At 36.2% G+C, this 20,593-nt stretch overlaps 2 protein-coding genes across 7 annotated transcripts in view; one reads left to right on the top strand and one right to left on the bottom strand.

Moving 5' to 3' along the window:
- LOC126979408 (organic cation transporter 1-like) overlaps positions 1 to 5,166 on the top strand; it is a 43,834-nt gene extending 38,668 nt beyond the window's left edge. For 4 of the 5 annotated variants that reach the window (XM_050828693.1, XM_050828694.1, XM_050828698.1 and 1 more), the window contains 4 exons: positions 278 to 357; positions 2,883 to 3,058; positions 3,685 to 3,839; positions 4,946 to 5,166. In XM_050828693.1, coding sequence (XP_050684650.1) covers positions 278 to 357; positions 2,883 to 3,058; positions 3,685 to 3,839; positions 4,946 to 5,006 — 472 coding nt within the window. In that variant the 3' untranslated portion in view covers positions 5,007 to 5,166. Of the gene's footprint in view, positions 1 to 277; positions 358 to 2,882; positions 3,059 to 3,684; positions 3,840 to 4,945 lie in introns of those variants that run through there. The other variant, XM_050828696.1, reaches the window with a different exon arrangement.
- Positions 5,167 to 5,627: 461 nt separating this feature from the next.
- LOC126979416 (general transcription factor IIF subunit 1) lies at positions 5,628 to 20,128 on the bottom strand. Of its 2 annotated transcripts, XM_050828711.1 has the most exons (14): positions 20,001 to 20,079; positions 19,896 to 19,944; positions 19,523 to 19,698; positions 18,978 to 19,112; positions 18,052 to 18,153; positions 15,554 to 15,622; positions 13,998 to 14,119; positions 11,503 to 11,625; positions 10,414 to 10,522; positions 8,984 to 9,049; positions 8,292 to 8,440; positions 7,495 to 7,593; positions 6,534 to 6,681; positions 5,628 to 5,865 (listed from the first exon to the last, which is right to left on the bottom strand). In XM_050828711.1, the coding sequence occupies exons 2-14, from the start codon at positions 19,914 to 19,916 to the stop codon at positions 5,658 to 5,660; spliced, it is 1,527 nt and encodes a 508-aa protein (XP_050684668.1). In that variant the 5' UTR covers positions 19,917 to 19,944; positions 20,001 to 20,079; the 3' UTR covers positions 5,628 to 5,657. The 2 variants fall into 2 exon arrangements, with proteins under 2 accessions (XP_050684668.1, XP_050684667.1); XM_050828710.1 differs by having other exon boundaries at positions 19,896 to 20,128.
- Between the last annotated feature and the right edge of the window lie 465 nt (positions 20,129 to 20,593).

The following is a 20,593-nucleotide window of genomic DNA, read 5'->3' as shown; positions in this document are numbered from 1 at the left end:
TGTAAGACAGTTAAACTGTAACATGATATGTTACAGTTTAATATTAAATAAGATAAACACAATAATTTATGTTCAATAAAAGTCCCACGGTTTTCGAGTTTTTGGATATTTTTGAGATTTTTAAAAAAACCACATCCTTGATCATTTTTTCATCACGTTACTATGATCACTACTAATCTAGGTCATTCCTGTTTTTGTTTTTTGAATAATACTTTAAGATGAATTTCCTATCAGATAGAAAATTTTATCATTAAAATTCAACATATTTTTGTTCCAGACTGGGACGGATTAGTATGAGCGGTGGACCTGCTTTAACAGCTGGATGTCTCATATTAATAGCGGCGTTTATCCCTAAAGGTATACAATATATATTTTTTATGACAATATGGGACGAGACGAGCAGGACGTTAAATAAAATTGATACAGTAATATGATCTTTCTATCAAATCAATCAATTACATAATATTTTTTCCCGCAGAAGCCCAGTAACTGTTTCGAATCCCACTGATGACGAATTACTTTCTTAATGATACCACAAATTGGGATATAACATTGTAACCATATTTCTTACGAAAAAAAGAAGCCCGCAGAGTTTGTTGCGCCCGTTCTTATAAGTTCTGAGGCATACTTTTTGGAGGGGGGTGGTTGTTTTTAACTTTCAATAAGTGATGTCACATCCTATTTTGCATAAAAATATTTAAATTTGAACTGTATGTTAGGGATGGCGATTCTTTCCAAAAAAGATCGATTATAAATCGATTCGAATCGTAATCTGATAAATCGATTCATAAAAAAATCGACGTCTTAAAAATCGATGTGTTTCCAATTTGTATTTACAATGTAAATATAAATCCATTTTATGAAAAACAAGAATGATACCATAATAAACAATCTCTGGGATCTCTTATCAGTATAATCAGGAATTTTTAAGTTCAGGGAATTCGATAATTACAATTATTTTTATTACCATATCAAAATATCAGATCAGATATAAAAGAAGACATTTATCTTTGTTCCTTCTTTTGCTATTCTAATAATAGTGGTCTGTAAATGAAACTTCAATTTGCTTCTATAATTTGTGCGACGAGGCTGTGGACTATGAGCAGCGCGATCAGCGATTCAACACGATACGTCCGTCCTCCGTGGTCGATCTCGTGAATCCCCGCGATTCTTCTTCAAACCGGTCACTCAACTACTTATCGCTTGAGCCGCGCACCGTCCACGTCCACTCGATTCAAATGCTTTAATATTCGATATATAACTTTACAAAATTTAAGCAATTTATGATTGTCGTGCACAATTTTCTAAATGTATTTGTTACATTAAAAAGTTAAGAGAGTAGATAACATAGCTTATAACTCCTAATGCTTCATATGCTTTTTAAAAACAACAATCTGTCAAGTCTACTGGGATCCAAGCGGTTCCGCTCATCAGTTGCGATGTTGCCGGCAATCGAAAAAAGGCGCTCACAGGGAACAGATGATCCTACGATACTCATATACATCACGGCTATTGAGTGAACATGGTGATAAATAGAGATTTTTTGTTCTTGCCAATAAAGTATAGGATCATACTTTAGGTGCACAACTGCCTGTGATAAATAGTGTTTAAACTCTTCGTTTAAGCCTTGACTATCCAGTGCAAGTGTATTACATGTAGAGAGTTGCTTTTTGACAAGCAACTTATGAAAATCCCAAATTCCTTTTTCTAAATCAGTCCCTTCTATTGCGTCGAATTCTTCACTATTATTTTGTGGAAGTTGTTGCTGTGATTGAATATCTAAAATTGAAGTATTTATTCTATTTATTGCTCGAGAACAGGCTACTTGGTCAGCAAAATGTTTTTTTTTTAAATCTAGGATCTAAAATTGTCGCAGCAGGTAACAAATAATTTTTTACCAAAACAGAAAAAGTCAAAAGTCGATTTTCAAGGGTAAAATATCGATTCACTGCATCGATTCAGTACGACATATCGATTTAAAACATCGATTTATTTGGTCCGATGAATCGATTCTTCGATTTGAGATCGCCATCCCTACTGTGTGTTTTTTTCTTAGTCATTTAAAAAGGAATATGATGTATTTTTCTCCATTCATGGTTTCATTTCATTCATTCATGTTTTTAATGCTTGGTGTGATGTAATGAACTTCTAAATATATTTTGAGGGGAAAGCAAAAATAAAATATGAACACACTGTGAAGTGCGGACTTCAATTGTTCATAAACACGGTCCGTCTCAGTTTATTAATTTGCGATTCCACTCCTTCAACCCTTCGCTGTGCCTTCTTCTATGTCTTCGCTCGTCTCTCGCTTCTCCCTTGGTGTCAGTGCCGGATTATCCACGTGCGTCGCCTCTAGCTAGCAAATGCTACGGGCCCGGCGCGAAAGGGGCTCCGTATATTTAGACCCCCTCATCTCTGCCTGAGCGTAATTTTTTGAGTGAAACTAATTTGGATGTCACAAAAATGTGAAATTCAGACAAGTCAGTCACTTGGTTTTTTTTAATGACAATAAGAGACGAGACGAACAGGACGTTCAGCTGATGGTAATTGATACGCGCTTCCTATAACAATGCAGTGCCGCTCAGGATTCTTGAAAGACCCGAAAATTCTGAGCGGCACTACAACTGCGTTCGTCACCTTAAGACATAAGATGTTAAGTCTGATTTGCCCAGTAGTTTCACTAGGTACGGCGCCCTTCAGACCTCAACGCAATAATTACATTACTGCTTCACGGCAGAAATAGGCGCCGTTGTGGTACCTACCCATAATCTGGCCGGCATCCTGTGGAAAGCAGCCTGACTCTCGTGACCGACTATTTCCAATATTTGCTCTTTAAGGAATTTGCTAACTAACTGTTTGGTGAAGTTATCATTGTATTTCAGGAGTAGCCCTGGTATCGGTAACCACCATCGCGCGCTTTATGGTGAACATGTCAGTTACTGCAATGATGCAGTGGTGCATGGAGCTTTTGCCCACGCCGGTGCGAGCATCTGGTAGCTCAGTCATCCATGTACTGGCATTTGCAGCAACGACAATCTCTCCGTATGTTGTATTCTCCGTAAGTCTAAATGTTTTGCATTCTGTTGTTTTCATTTTAAAGATCTTGGCGAATTGTCTATACCATTTTAGTTATAGGCAGAGGCTACTTTATCTATTACAAAATTTTTTATAGTTGGCTAATATTTGCCTATGCATGGTTCTATAGTATACTACTAGATATTCAGTCTAATTTTTAGCTATCAAACTTTTTTTTTTTTTTTTTTATGGAATAGGAGGACAAACGAGCGTACGGGTCACCTGGTGTTAAGTGATCACCGCCGCCCACACTCTCCTGCAACACCAAACTATTGCAGATAGAGTGATACGGCCCGCTAAAAACAGAGGGACTAAGATAAGAATAGCGGACTCATACCACAGTAGACATAGTACATAATATGTTGACAGTGCTCATACTGTGTTATTAATAAACGCTTGGTAAAGGTATTCCAAATTTAAAACTTTTTGTCTTTATCTTACCTTTGTCACTACAGAATTACATGATGGGGAGAAGTAATTTTAAACTTATAGTAACTTTAGACTGCGTTTTTTGATAAGACAGTTAGGTTTCTTAACCAAACCCTTACCCAAAACCCTATTTTTTTCTCTCTAAAATGAACATTTTTGATATTACCATAAATATTTTAGGGTAAACTCTGCCGTTTGCTACCATTCTTCATATTAAGCTGTATAGGATTACTGGCGGGAACTATGACGTTACTGCTACCAGAAACAAAAGGAATGCCTATGCCCCAGACTATTGCTGAAGGAGAGAAACTTGCAATAAAAAACACTTTATGCGGGTAAGTTTGCACCATTAGGAATAACAAAGAGGATGTAAATACTACGCAATAAGAGGCGGGATTGCCTAAGTAAAAGTATAAATTTAGTTTAGTATGAAATAGTAGTAATTAGTAGTATTCCGGGAGAGTTTAGCAGGTGGACAATAGCCACTGCTCATAGAATTTTTGTGGCACTGGATATTGCCACATTATCACACTTCTTAGACTCCCTAGACGCCTCCCATCTCACTCACGCGGCGCCTTTGCTATCGGCAGTTTGATTTAGGAGTGAGAAGTGACGACACAATTTCATGCTCAGTTTGTAAATTACATTACGGCGATTGGCGACGAAGTATAATCCGACTAAGTTTGAAAGCAAACAGTTGCTTAAAACGTAGTGAATTCCGGATCATAAATAAAAAAATACCTATCTATGACTGCACGTTTCATATAATCGAGTGAAGCGCTTTTTTCTTAGAGTTTCGTTAGGCTGATATCAATAAAGTTACAAATCATCTGATCGCTATAGTGACTAGAGACCGCTGGAGTAATCTTTATTTTTTTTATTTGTTTAAAGGCATGGGATGCCAGTTCATAGACCTTAATTCAAAACAGATTCTAAGCTTACTTTAATAGTGATTTCTAGTTTTGCAAAGGAAGAATGAATGCAAAACAAATGCGATAAAAATGAGAATTTGGAGTTTTAGTGGAATTAATTTGAGTAACAAAACAGTGATATTAACAGATGTGAAGCAAATCAATAGGTACACATGTAAAGAGAATAGACCAACTAAAACAAGCACAGTAGAGGTTCATACAAAATGAGGTTTAGCGCGTTCAGTCAATCAGAAATAAATAATAATATAATTAATTAACTGCTAACTCCACTTTTTTTACCTACCCAAAACCCCCCCTTTTGTTTGTGTTTTAAGTAGATACATACCTACCTACCTACACGTATGTTCTATATAATATTGTAATTTATTGTCGTATATTATTTTTTAATTTGGATTTACAAACAAACCTGGGTATAAATAAGAATATTAACAATATCATGTATGTAACTGGTCTTTATAATTTTATATATTAGGTAAGTATTATATTCACATATTTTAACCCTATTTCAGGAAACACCAAGATTCTGAAGACGATATTCCGTTACACGTAAGAAAGTCCAGTGTTCGGTAATGTTACCGTCTTCGTGAAATGCTTCCTCAATATGTCATTGTTAAGGCTGGGGACCGAGCCAACGACCTTGAGGAATCTCGCACAAGATCGCCATAGTTTTAATTCAGAATTAGAAGCAATTCATATTTATTACAAACATAATACAATTTTCTTTACAAAACTATGTCATGTTAAATAGTACAATTAGTAAATTTACCTACAATTTTTATCTATATTGAATAATTAGCATGACTACAACTATAAAAGTTGTTTGCACAGGATGCCGGCTAGATTATGAGTACTACAACGGCGCCTTTTTCTGCCGTGAAGCAGTAATGTGTAAGCATTATTGTGTTTCAGTCTGAAGGGCGCCGTAGCTAGTGAAATTACTGAGCTAATGAGACTTAATATCTTAATATTTTGTTTTTCAAGAATCCTGAGCGGCACTGCATCGTAATGGGCAAGGCGTATCAATTACTGTCAGTTGAACGTCTTGCTCGTCTCGTCCCTTATTGTCATAATAAAAAAAGTTCTACGAACAGAGATCAAGGGGCATTCAATAAAAGCTTCTACTTCTAGTGCCATCTCCTATCGGAGGTTGGCAACTAGGCTAACAGGATTTTTTCAATAAAAGCACACAAATATAATACAACATTCATATAATGTCATAAATCAAGTCTGCTTAATGCTGAGGTACATCTTCCCGTTGATGTTCTGCTTCACCGGGTTGATCCTCTTCAGGATCTGGGTCATGGTCTCCACGAGCCTCTCGCTGCTCACTCCGGTCCTTTTGGACTTGAACTTTGTAAGCAGTTCCGTGGTCGTCATGGGTTTGCGGGCCAGGTACCTCCGGACAGCTTCCTCAGTCACGCCGCATTCGCTGTCAACAACCATCATATTATTATATATTTTTATTACTTTTTATGAAATATATAATGAAAATGGTCTTTGTTTGAGGCTCTTTTACGCCTAAACCACTGATCGTATCGACATGAAACTACCACCATTCGATGCGAAATTTATCCTAGATGGTTTATGGCTATTTTTCGAATTCCAACGTTCCTTCGTTAATTTATTTCCTAAAAAAAGCAAGCGGGCAACGCGTTGCCAACTTGTCGCTCCTAGCGAGGGGCGAAGAACACGGAATGAAGACGAGCATTCGTTCCGTGTTGGTTGAGATCGAGCTAGTTGACAACGCACTTCCCACTCGTTGACGCCGAGTCATCCGCTGGTGACAGTCGCGTTGAATCGCTAGAAATCGTAACAACCGTTGACTTTTCTATCCCAATAAAATTACCTACGGTAACTCACCTTTTATCCGTACACGCTGTCTGTGAATGGGACGACGTAGCTTACCAGGAATTGAAGTTTGTGTGGAAATTGCAAAAGTGAACTGGCGATAAGAATGACTTATCGGGTATATTGGAACAGCTTCAGATTATTGACAGTAATTTATCTCTATCTGTAGATAGTATTCTGGTTGGTATTGTAATTACGGTATTGGATTGGCGTCGAGTCGGTGTAGTGAGCGTAGACCTTTATACTCACGTGTAGGAGGCGTCCAGTTTAACTCGCTTGGTGGGCGGCTGGTTGGCGTTGGCATTGGCTGCGGCCACGGCGGCCTGAGCGGCCGTGGGAGTGGGAGTGGGGGTGGGCGTGCCCGAGCGAGACGTGCTGGCGCTACCCGGCAAGCTCACTGTGCCGGTACAGACAACATAAACATATATAATCAAATCAAATCAAAATCACTTTATTGATGTAGGTCAAAAAAATAACACTTATGAATGCCAAGATTTCTTTTCTTTTTATCCCCCACGTCAAGAGGGCTGAGCTTTGATGAGAATAAGTGGCGAGACACTCATTGCCACTCATTTAAATCAACATTTACAGCTTTATCTTTTTACAAATCATTACAGTTCCAATATATATAAAGTGACCCAACAAAAATACTCAAACGTCAAATAGTCAATGCCTTAAACGAGTTAATCAAAAAAAGTAAACGTTAATTAATGCAAAAAAAATATATAGAGTACAATAGTTGCACCATCCCCACACACTGTAAATAAATAAGGGTATTTTGCGAGCATTTTATTAGCGACTATAAAAAAACATATTAACTTTAATTTTATAAACACGAAGCAGATTTTCTGGTAACAGGATCTTCCTGCCACCACAAGTAGCGCCCGTTCACGGGTATGACGCATGAGCCAGCCAGACCTAAAATATAGGAGGGGAACGACCCCTTCCACGTCGCTGCCACAAGCAGTGACATCGAAGCGAGCATGACTTATTTACAATATATGCGGATTGATACATCTACAGCACGCATTACTATTTGAAGTTTTTTTTTATGATTAATCGCTAAAATGGCATTGGTAGCATCACTTATTTTTCTTTTTTTTTTTAATTTACACAGGTAATGCATTTGTTTAGGTGAAACGAATCGGACCAGCTAGTATTAATTAGATTATATTTCTATCAAAATAAGTAAATTATATAATAAACTCACAGTTAGGGGTGCTCTTGTCGGCGCCACTCTTACTCTTCTTAGGTTTCTTGCTGCTCTCCGGATCCGTTTCCGAGTCCGAACTGAACTCACTTTCTGACTCTGTTATAGAAGATATATGAGATTGTAACAATAAATAAGTAAATATTAAATACATATAAATATAACCGTGCTTCACTCAAAAATATAATCACTTTCTCAGGGTGGTTTGAACGTACAGGTTACACTTTGTTATATAACCCGATACGACTTAGGGGCCTTTAAACTTAAAGCATAATCAGCGATTGCTTACTGCCCATCACATGTCCTGTGCTTCCCCAGGGCATAAAATGGAAGTCCCAGGCCCAAGGGTGTTTTAGGAGGCGACTAAGTGCACCAGCGGGAGGTTTCTTTGCACAGAATGCCGGCTAGATTATGGGTACCGCAACGGCGCTTTTTTGTGCCGTGGAACAGTAATGTGTAAAGATTACTGTGTTTCGGTCTGAAGGGCGCCGTAGCCAGTGTAATTACTGGAAAGGAAATGAGACTTAACATCTTATGTCTTAAGGTGACGAGCGCAATTTTAGTGCCCCACAATTTTTGGGTTTTTCGAGAATCCTGAGCGGCACTGCATTGTAATGGGCAGGGCGTATCAATTACAATCAGCTGAAAGTTCCTCTCGTCTCGTCCCTAAACATCATACAATTACTTACTAGTAAGCTAAGAGGTCAATTTATTGACTTTTCTAGTTCAACAAAGATGAAAGAAAGTTCCTCGTGTATCGATTTTTTATGAAGTGTTAATCATCTTTCTTTCCTTACCTCTCTTGTTATCGTCTCCCTTCTTCTTTTTCTTTTTGGTGAGTTTCTTGGCTCTCTCCTCTCCCTCCTTGGTGTGCTCCTCCTCTTGCTCTGACTCTTGCTTCTGTTCCTGTTCTTCATCACTGTCTTCATCCGACGTCAGCAATTTCCTAGTCATTGAAAAACAATGAAGTTGTCTAATTAATTACAATAACCTTAATGACGATAAAGAGAGAAGAAGATAGAATGATAATAATATGAATATTGTTGTAAATATGAATGAAAATTGATGAAATTAATGTTGAATATCCAATTCCGACAATCTAACGCGTGTAAAAGTAACTTTTTAAAGGTTTTATAAATCTTAAAAAAAAAGTTTTCACTTTCGAAAATAAATTTAGTTTTCATGTAGAATATAACGTTTTAACCACTTTGATTCGATCCATTCTCTTCGGATAACTATACATCTAGACAGACTATGACAGATGTGAAAACGTCGAAAAAAAATAGAGTTTAGAGTTAAACTCTATTTTGAGCAATTCACGCACACTAACACAAAATGAACTACAAATCGCGAGTGTAAGACGTAGCTTGTCACGCACACTAATGTAATCAACCCGGTCTGTTTACATCTGTTGTCTAACAGCAAGAGACTCTATCTAGACGTAGAAATTATCTAAGTCTGAGACTTACAATTGAAATGTCAAACAGACCTGAGCGCGTCTTCTTCAGCGACACCCTTCAGTTCCTTATTCGCCTTTGTTTCGTGATCGGACTCGCTGGAACAAAAGAAAAAACAACATTATTTTATGAAAAAAAAATATAGTTTACATATAATAACACAAATAATCCTGAAAAAGAAACGATGCGGGACTCGAACCCGCGACCTCTCGCGTTCCTTGCGAGCGCTCTTTCCAACTGAGCCAACCGTTCGAGTGACGTATCTATACTAATATTATAAAGCTGCAGTGTTGTTTGTTTGTTTGAACGCGCTAATCTCTGCTACTACTGGTCCGATTTGAATGATTCTTTCAGTGTTGGGTAGTCCATTTATCGAGGAAGGCTATAGGCTATGTTATTTTTTTCAAAATTAGGGATCCGTAACAAAATTGCTATTTTGTAACACAAGTTGTAAAATCGAAAACCTATTTTTGCGTGCGCTGCAAAAACTATTGACAATAGAACAAAATGATGTACAGGCTATAATATAGGCAATATTTTATTACTTATAAGACTATCGCGTGAATTACTTTATATGGCAAAACAACGTTTGCCGGGTCAGCTAGTCGTTGATAAAATCTTGTATGCTTTATTCAACTCTCAGGTTGTGGCTTCACCTACAGGATTTACTTTACAGTTGATAACCTGCTCAACCCCAAAATCAAAGCGCGTTCACACGGAATCGCGAGAGGTTACGGGTACGAGTCCCGCATCGTTCATAATAATTAGTTTTCAAATTTTATTTGTATAATTAAACCCAGAAGTGATGGTTATTTTACTTTAAACGAATTGTTTAGATAAGCAGCGCCGAGCTGTTCAAATTGTCGGGGATTTTTTTTATGAAAATAAGGGACCAGATAAGCAGGACATTCAGCTGATGTTAATTGATACGCCCTGCTCATTACAATGCAGCGCCGCTCAGGATTCTTGAAAAACCCAAAACATTTTGAGCGGCACTACAATTGAGCTCGTCACCTTGAGGCATAAGATGTTAAGTCTCATTTCACCAGTAATAACAAGTAAGTATTTCTAAGTGATCGGACAGCCTGGGACTAGATTATAATTATTTTATAGCAATAATAATTACAGCACTATATTGTATATTTTATCAAAATGAGCGCACAAAAAGAATGCAGAATAGTTTCTTGCGGCGCTTCTTCTATCTCGGAGCGCCATTTGTTAGCGGTAGTAGTATTAGAAATGACATCAAAAAAGCAATTCTTAAGAAGAAAAAAAAAGAGAAAATAATTTTTAATTATAGTAAAATTATAAAAAAGTTAATGTTAAATCAATTGCTTCGTAATTTTTTCCAAAATAATTTATTACACTCCAAACTTACCTTAACTTACTTTGGATTTACAACTTATTGCATTATTAACACCAGATAAGCCACAAAGGTTTTCTAATAAAAAAATCATAATACCTCTCCGAGGAGTCAGATATATAGTCCCTCTCTCGCCCTTCCTCGTCACCATCGTCGCTCTCCTCGAAAGCCTCATCCTCCACTTTCTTCTTCTTCTTAGTGACAGGACCTGCACAAATAACACAAAATATCAAAGTCAAAAAATCACTTTATTCATCTAAGTGGCAAGAAACTCATTGCCACCATTTTGAATCAATCGGTCTTATCGCATGATGCATGGAAAAGAGCAATACTAATAATTAATATAATTTATAAAGATAAAATTTAATTCGATAAAATTATATCGATATGAACATGCATGCACTTGTTGAGTAGCAAGATATTTTTAATGTTTACATTAATTATTCTGTGATTTTTTTTTTAATATATTTATTTAAAACTTTACATATTTATATAAATAAAGCAGCTACCAAAAATCACGAAGATTTGTCCGGATTGCTAACATGAGTTGAGTTCGCAATGATAATTAAAATAAGATCAGAAAAAACTTAAGTAAGTACATACACAAGGTTTACAAGCAAAGCATCATTAGATCAGGTTCGCATTCAACCGGTCATCGTTGATTCATATCTCTATGCGAAAGCGGGACACTGCTATCTTTCGATCGCGCTATTCCGTCGCACACGCACAGCGATATGTCTATTCGCTCGGCCGGTGGGCGGTGACAAAGAACCCGATGTTTGACCCACTTAGAATGTAAGCTACAGGGTGTTCAAAAATTGCAATTTTAACTTATCTCTAATATTCTCTCTCTAATAATCTCTAGATTAGTTACATCGGTTCAGTTTTAATTGTATATTTTGCACAACATATAAAAAAAATATTGTATTTAAATCGGAAAATTATGATTACCGATGATAGGAAATCCCTTCGTTGGACATATTTTTATAGCGGCCATGATTTCTATAGTAAAAAATGGAAGAATAAGGCATATTTGTATTTTTTTAAAAGATTAATTATGCTTCACTTTACATCAAATGGCTGGTCTCACTTGAGCCTCGAGTAGGTACATTTGTACACAATAGTGGCGACAGGGTAACGCCCACTTCCACTAGTTTTTTCTGTTCCGTGGATAATAACCTTACGTACCTTTTTTGTTTTTCTTCTTCTTCGCGCCGGAGTCGCTATCTTCCTTCTCTTTTTCGCCGGCTTCGGAATTCGACGAGTCATCGTCGGAGTCGATCCACTCGTCCATATCCGATATCTTTAGATCTAAAATTAATTAGAACATAAACCACCGATTTGCCTGATGATACCATGAAATTGACGACACTGATTTGACCAATGACGCTTCAAACTGAGTTTTAAAAAACTATAATTACAATATGTACTTCTATAAACAATGCGAACTCTTGAACGCGATTAAATATGTTAAACGTCCAAACTTCGGCGTTCAGCATTTAAATACGTTTAGGCTTTAACTGCGTTTAGTTTGTGTTGGTGAAACGCAAATTGAATCTGTAAGCACCGCTTACAGTCATAATCTTACAGGTGTAACAGGGTCAAATCCGGCAAGCGAGAACGAGCTTCGTAAGGCTTCGTTCACACGGCATTGTCCTGCACGTTCTTTTGTAATTGTTTTTTTAACGTATAGTCAATCGGGTGTTCATATGGTAAATTTTCATTCGTGTAAAAACGAATAGCCGCAGTTTCCACACAGTTGTCACAGTGATTAAATGTCACTGATGGATCCACGCTGCCACCCCTCCAAAAGACGCTCAGGTACTAAACGCTTCTTCGGTTGCTATTCGATAAAAAACGTATGACATCTTGTCGTGTGAAGGAGACAAAGCTATATGCCACTGCGAACCGAATACGTCAAAGTTCATTCGATTTGCTTGACAAGTCCGTTGAGTATCCGTTTAAACGTATAAGCGGTAAACGTTTTATTGCAGTACAATCGACGTGTGAATGGATCTATGTACGTTGTATGGTCACTATTTATACGTTAAGACTGAGAACTGCAAAAAAAACGTGCAGGACAATGCCGTGTGAACGAAGCCTAACAATGTTTTAGATTCTGTTGTTAATTCGATGTCTCCCCCCGATATAACAAAAGACGACCTTCATCGTGACCTAAGGTGAATTTAGTCGTAAAAATGACTCAAAAATGTGCAAAAGCTCATGGAGCTCAGACTTGACCTACTGAGAAGACTCAAAAGAACTAAAGCATAAAAAAGAGCATACAAGACTTTAAAAACGATACGTCACTCGAACGGTTAGCTCAGTTGGAAAGAGCGCTCGCACGGAAAGCGAGAGGTCGCGGGATCGCGTCCCGCATCGTTCATAAAATTTAGTTTTCAGTTTTATTTGTGTAATTAATACCAGAAGTGAGGGCTATCACTTTAAAAACATTATCGGCCTGTCAAATCGTCTATACCAGTGTTACCCAAACATTGTTCTGCCATGGCCCGGTAATTATCACACTGCCCCTTCGTGACCCACTTAATAATAATAAAAATATGTTTTTCTAAACTCAAGCTGGTTCCATTACGTAAAATAATACACATTAATTACTTTAAGTATGTACTCAATAACTATAACTATGATTTTACTTATTAATTTACATTTTATTTTCCTTACTCGTGTAAGGCATTTGAGTATATAATATTGCATCACTATGCATAAATTAGAATTGAAATGATTTGTAAATTTAATTCAAAATAAGAACCTGTAATACCATTCTGTTTTGAAATGAGCTAGTTTTCTCTAAGCAAATCTGCCTTCCGAACGAGCTGTATGATGTTTCATATTTCAAGTGCAATGCAATTTACCTATGTATGATTTGATTTGTTTTTTTAATAGTAAAAATGTTATAAATAGTGAGAAACGGTTAGTTCACCGTTTTTTATTTACATTGTATGTACATATTTACACCTTACGAATTAACATACGATGAGCCGTTCGATAGCAGGTAATATTTTTAAAACAAGGTAAGAATGATGATGAATGTTAAGATTATATATGGATGTTTGTTTCCGAGTCATGGATATTTATATGTATTTATGTATGTTTATATATATTTCTGTATGTTTATTTTTATAACATTGGCTATATATGCCTAATTTGAGGCAAGATAATTTGTGTAAAAAGTGTGTTTCAATATTATATTATAATCTAGCTGACCCGACAAACGTTGTTTTGCCATATAAAGTATAATTCACGCGATAGTTTTATAAGTAATAAAATATTGCCTGTACATCATTTTGTTCTATTGTCAATAGTTTTTGCAGCGCACGCAAAAATAGGTTTTCGATTTTACACATTGTGTTACAAAATAGCAATTTTATTACGGATCCCTAATTTTGAAAAAAAAAACATAGCCTATAGCCTTCCTCGATAAATGGACTACCCAACACTGAAAGAATCATTCAAATCAGACCAGTAGTACCAGAGATTACCGCGTTCAAACAAACAAACAAACAGCAGCTTTATAATATTAGTATAGATTATATTTTGACCAGGTCGTGACCCGGTAGATGGGAAACTCTGGTCTATACGCTACTATATTCAATGCATCTGTTGCTTACTAACTAAGCACATTCATTACTATTGTAAAAAATTACTCAACGAATGGATTGTACCTTTCTTCGCCTTAGAACCCTTGGTCTTCTTCTCATCCGGATCCTCTCCATCATCAGTCGCGTCGTCTCCCCTCATTCTCTTCCGGAACATGAGTGAGAAGTAGTTGATCACCTTGTTGCGTCTGAAATACAATGCACATAAATTTTATTTTAGCTTGTTAGCACTCTCATCTTGTCAATTACGTGAATAATTGGTATTATAAATCAAAGAGTATGTAAATACTACTTATAAGAGGCGGGAATGAAATGAGTAAAAATAAAATTTAGTTTATTATGAAACGTACAGTGATTTGCCGTAAGTTTGAAATAGTAGTAATTACAGTATGGTGATTGGCGACGAAGTATAATTCGACTAAGTTTAAAAGCGAACAGTTGCTTAAAACGATGTATATCTCCGTTTTTTAACAAGACTATAGCCGTCATCTGTCAATCTATCAATGACAGCACGTTACATACAATCGAGGGAATCGCTTTTTTCTTAGAGAGTTTCGCTGGGCTGTTAAAAAGTGACTAAATTTTAAATTTTAATCTTGTATTTGCTCTTGTTGTTTATTCAGAAAACAGTCAAGCATCACGAAAAATCCAGACTGGTCAGTGGAGCAATGTTGTTAATTTAACGCATTAAGTCAATGCGTCCAACATTGCTGATAATTATCGGTGTCTCTCGTTAGCGGTGGAACTACCGTGAGAATTATAATATTTACAATGTTAGTTATCAACTACTTTTTTTATTTGAACATCGAGAAAGTACCTTTTTTTATGACAATAAGGAACGAGACGGGCAGGACGTTCAGCTGATGGTAACTGATACGACCTGCCCATTACAAATCAAGTGCCGCTCAGGATTCTCGTTAAACCCAATAATTCTGAGCGGCACTACAATAATTGCGCTCGTCACCTTGAGACATAAGATGTTAAGTCTCATTTGCACAGCAATTTCACTAGATACGGCGCCCTTCAGACACTACACTAATAGGCGCCGTTGGGGTACCCATAATCTAGCCGGCATCCTGTGTAAAGGAGCCTCCCAATGGTAAAAAAAATATCTACTTGGTAGATTCACGCCGACCATAACCGTAACCCGCGTAAGTAGCTATAGACCAGTAGTATAGTACTTATATAAGTATATATAATATATATTACAAATGAGTAAAATAGGTATAAAATTGTAACTAATATTGAATTTTAGTACTTTTCGCATAGGGGAAGCATTACATCTTAGAAAATTTATACGTCTAGATAGTCTCTTGCTGCTAGACAACCGATCAAAACAGACCATATTTATCACTTAAGTGTGCGTGAAAAGCTACGTCTCACACTCACGATTTGTATGTCACTTTGTGTTAGTGTGCGGGCATTGCTCAAAATAGAGGTTAGCAGTCAAACTCAATAATTGTTTTCGACGTTTTCACAGCTGTCACAGTATATGTTATTATATCTAAATGATCTCAGGTATCAACATATAATAAATGCAAATATATAATATTCAAACACTGGTAGGTCAAGATGTGGTAATCCAGCTTGTTTTTTTTTTATATATATAAAAGTCAACTCACCTGCCAAACTCCTGTTCAGCTTCTTCAGCCGATAGTGCTTTGTACCTCTGTATTGGCTGGAAATTGTACCTGAAATAGAAATCAGAATGTGTAATACGAGGGCTGTCCTAAAAGTATATATTATATATATATTATAATCTATAAATCGAATACCATTTATTTATTTAAAAAAAGATTCTCGGTCTTGTCACAAGGTCTTTTCAAACTTGAGGAAGGAAGGAGGAGGAATTGACTCGAGGAAATTCTAAAGCGATGATTTATTGTGACTTTCGAAGTGGTTTAACACAAAGACAGTGTGTTGACCGGATGATTTCTGCATTTGGTGATGAAGCCCCATACAAAACCACAATTTATCGCTGGTTTGCTGAATTTAAATGTGGACGTGTCAAGCTCAGTTATGATCCCCGTCAAGGTCGTCCAAAAACTGCAGTCACCAAAGAAAAAGATGCTGTGCGTAAGCTGATTGAGGAAGATCGACATGTGACATACCGCGAAATTCAGGCAACTTTAGACATTGGCATGAGTCAAATACAGATAATCTTTCATGAACAATTAGGTGTAAAAAAGTTGTTTTCACGATGGATACCGCATTTGCTCTGTGAAGAGCAAAAAGCGGCTCGCGTTACTTGGTGCGTCAGAACTCTCGAAACATTCCACGCAGGATCCTCAAATGCTGTATACAACATCGTATCAGGTGACGAATCCTGGATATACGCGTACGAACCCGAAACAAAAAACCAGTCACGAGTTTGGGTGTTCGAAAATGAGTTAAAGCCAACAAAAATTGTTCGTTCACGGAGTGTTGCAATAAAATAGTGGCCACATTTGTCTCCAAAACCGGCCTTATTGCGACTATTCCTCTTGAGGGACAAAGAACGGTTAATGCAGAATGGTATGCTAGCAATTGTTTGCCACAGGTCGTTTCTGAACTCCGTAAAGAGAACTGCAACCGCCACATCATCCTCCATCACGACAATGCGAGTTCTCACACCGCGCCGAACAAAAGAGTTTTTAGAGCAAGAAATCATAGAATTATTAGACCATCCGACGTACAGCCCCGACCTAAGCCCTAATGATTTCTAAACTTTCCCTAAAATAAAGAATAAATTGCGTGGTCGGAGTTTTTCATCACCTGAAGAAGCTGTGGACGCCTACAAAACGGCCATTTTGGAGACCCCAACTTCCGAATGGAATGGTTGCTTCAATGATTGGTTCCATCGTATGGAAAAATGTGTCAAATTTCGCGGAGAATACATCGAAAAGCAATAAATACATTTTTAAATAGTAATGTTGTGTCACTTCGTTGATTCCCGATACTTTTAGTGCAGCCCTCGTACTATGGTTTTAGTGAAAATAGTATTAAGTGGTTTGAAAGCTATCTCACTAATATAACACAGTCGGTCTCAGTGATAGATGAGCAGGGTAACACAAAATTTTCAGAACGTGCCACTATAACGAGGGGAGTTCCCCATGGCTCTATTTTAGGGCCCCTTATGTTTATTATATATATTGCAGACATAATAAAAAAAATAAAACGCTGCAATTATCAAATCTACGCTGATGATATACAGCTTTATTTTTCATTTCCGCCACTCGAAGCCCAAAAGGCAAAAGATATTATAAATCCTTCATGAAATATTCATGTGGTCTGAAAAAAACTCACTGATTTTAAACCCGAATCGATCTTCGGCAATTACCATGGCTCCAACTGTATACATACTACTACTTGGTGATTTTTTTCGCAATGTCTATTAAAGATAGAAATGTAATGAAAAAAATAATTTTCTTCTCATATTCTGTAGACATGTAATTATTTTTTGTAAAAATAAAAGCTTTATATAAACCGTTAAGAAATGGTTTCAATTATACGCTATTTTCTCGATTTCTCATTTTTTGATTTTGATTTATAAAAATATTTGAATTTGAAATGAACGTATCTAAATAATGTATGAAGGCGCATCAGTCAAGTGGTACTATTGTCTACCTACCGAGCACCGTATCGCGAGTTGCCACAGGGATCGATGCCTAATATTCCACGCGATTTACATTAACTCATTATTCGAAGTAAAAATTTAATAGATGTGTCATGGGTGCCATCACAAAAAGCTTGTACGTGTTTTGAAGGTCTATCTACCTATCTGAATACATAATATGATGGTATAACACACACAAATATTATATAAAACATTTTTATTTTTTGAATGAAAGAAAGAAAGAAAAAGCATTTATTTTAACACGCACACAAATAACAAAAAGAAGTAACTTAAAAATATACAAATATAAAAACGTGTGGTGTTTAAAAAGGAGCCAAGTGTGCTGCAACACTGATCTTCTGTGATCCCCGCGTAACACATGAACCATTTTTCGTTTCCACTTCACATGGAACAAGATATCTTGCGTCAATATTTCGCGGCAAAACAGTTGTGCTACTAAAATGTATCTCTTCTGCTCAATTCTGCACGTCATGTAGAATAAAATGAAATGCGAAAAATACTGACCATTCCTGCAGAGGGTACGCGTCGATAGCGCCGTCGGCCGCGTGAGTGAACACGTAGTACGCAGCGTTCTCTGACACACCACCTTCTCTGATACCCTTGAACCTGACAATCGTGAATATTAATATTATTACAGTTTATCATGGCAGAAGAACTTCAAAAAATCATTACAATGACTCATAAGGCCTTTGAAAAGAAAGTTAATAAATGAATTTTAGTAGGAATGATGGAAAATAATTATATTTGATAGATGAATGAATTACAGAAAGTATTAAAGTAGAACTAATAAAAATGCTATAGAGGTGGCCTCTTTCTTAGATGTGGGTTCTATCTACATCTTCTACTGCATATATCACGGGAAGTGCACACAGCAGTTGTTCAGGTTGATATGTCAGCAACACTATTGTGATTCCTATGGTGTTTCAGTAAAATATGGCTGTGGTGCTCTTATACCATCAGGTGACGCTGAATGTAAGCTCTTTTGTCCTCCTTTTCCATAACAAATTAACTCTTTATAATAATAATAAAAAAACTCACCACAATCTAAATATTGTATTAAATATGTGGTTCACTTGAATATTGAAACTAATACTGAATTTAATATTGCTCTAGGAATCACATAATAGAAGGTTAAGTGCCTGAGCCCTGAGACCAAATATTTATTATTATGGAAAAGGAGGATGGACTGGCGTATGGGTCTCTTGGGGTTAAGTGATCACCACCTTCTCTTGCAAAACCTGAAGAATCACAGGAGAGTTGCCGGCCTTTAAGGAAGGACAAATGAAACCGATCTAGTAGTCATATTAAAATATCCATAAGTTACAAATATTCTCTATAAATGCATAGTGTGGTCCAAAGTTAAAAATTACCTAGTAGTGGGAGAACAAACCATTCCACTCAGTGCATGTCAATTATATTTTCCCTCTTACTTTTTGCCAGTCTTCCCTCCAACCTTGAGTATCCACGGCTGGTCTTCTGGCTTATATTTTCGTGTCATTATTCCAAACTTCTTTCTTCTCGCTTCCTCTCTGAGGTCCCTTCCATATTCTGAACCAGCACCAAACCTGACATTTCACAAAATATTCAATGAGAGAGTTAAAGAATAGGATACTATGAAAGAATTAAAGTAAACATTAAAAATTTGCTCAATTTTTGTAGGCTAAGAAGTAGTTATTGTCCCATATGTCATCTTGGCATGAAAGAGATTTTGAATTTCCTTAGAACAAACTGGATATCATCATTGACTTATTTTATATTAGAATCACAGGGTTTGGGATTTGATTTTGGAAAGGTTTTCAATGAAAATCTAGTTTCATGCAACAGTTTTGTTGTAGGCAGAAAAGCTATTGCTCTGGGGTACGCGAATTTACTGTCAAATGATGTGTCAATGAATATCATCATTTGATAAAAAAAATAACAATACTAACACAAAGCTTACAAATTTGTTGTAGAAACTCTAATTAAAAATACTTACTTTGGCATATCTTCTTCTATTCCTTTAAACTCTTTAATATTATTTTCTCTCTCCATTTTTACATGTGTCCACTTGGCAAAATCAACATTTAATGTTGCATTAAACCTCATTACATGATACTTTTTCTTCACATTCTTTGGAACTCTTATTTTAAATTCTTGGACAGAAGATGAAGACTAAAAATAAAACATTTATAAAGTAAATGCATTGACTATAGGCTGCATAAAGGCATAAAATTTATTATATTTACAGAAAAGCATATTACTTATTAATAAAAGCAATAACAAGTACAATGTAATTTGTTCAACTATTTTCTGTTGAAATAGAAAGTTTTTTTTTGACATAGTTTGGATAAATTCAATATGTTACTTACAGAGCCACCAGGAGTAGTCATCTTTTATTTTTATTCTGAATCAACTTTTGGATTGGATTTAATTATGTTTATGAATTTACCTAAAACTATCAACTCATTTTCATTACAGCTTTTATTAACTTTGACATCAAAGACCACAAGATAAATTTATGTAAGTTGTAAGAAATTATGTCAATAGTGAAATATGTACGGCAGCTACGGTTGGCAAAGAATATTTTATAATACTAATTAGTAATTACTAAATCAGAAAATTGATTGGATCATCAAATTTTAAATCAAATGTCATTAATATGTCAATTGTCAATATTCAACTTCTTAGAGCCATACGCCCACAGACCACTTTTACTCTAACGAGTACTCCTCCCTCTTGACTTCGCTAGTTATGGTCGTTTATTATGTTTAGCGGCAAGGTCACATAGGCTATGAATAATTATTCATCAGTATCTAGGTTATCAAAATAATCAATCGTATGAAATGGAGAGAAAAAATAAACCAATCTACATACATACGTATAGTAAAATACCTAATAATAATAGCGGCCACGCCTGAAAGAGACAGCAATATAATCGATATATAAACGACGAGCTATATCGCTATAAATATAGCTCATCAGTTTATCAATGGCTGAATGCGTATACTGTGCAGTGCCAAAAAAAGAAATGACAATTGACATTGACATTTGACAATTATCCGGCAGG

Source organism: Leptidea sinapis, chromosome 3 (genome assembly GCF_905404315.1).
Source record: "Leptidea sinapis chromosome 3, ilLepSina1.1, whole genome shotgun sequence".
NCBI classification, from domain to species: domain Eukaryota; kingdom Metazoa; phylum Arthropoda; class Insecta; order Lepidoptera; family Pieridae; genus Leptidea; species Leptidea sinapis.
Note: the sequence above shows the minus strand (reverse complement) of the source record. Positions and strands in the feature narration are given on the sequence as shown.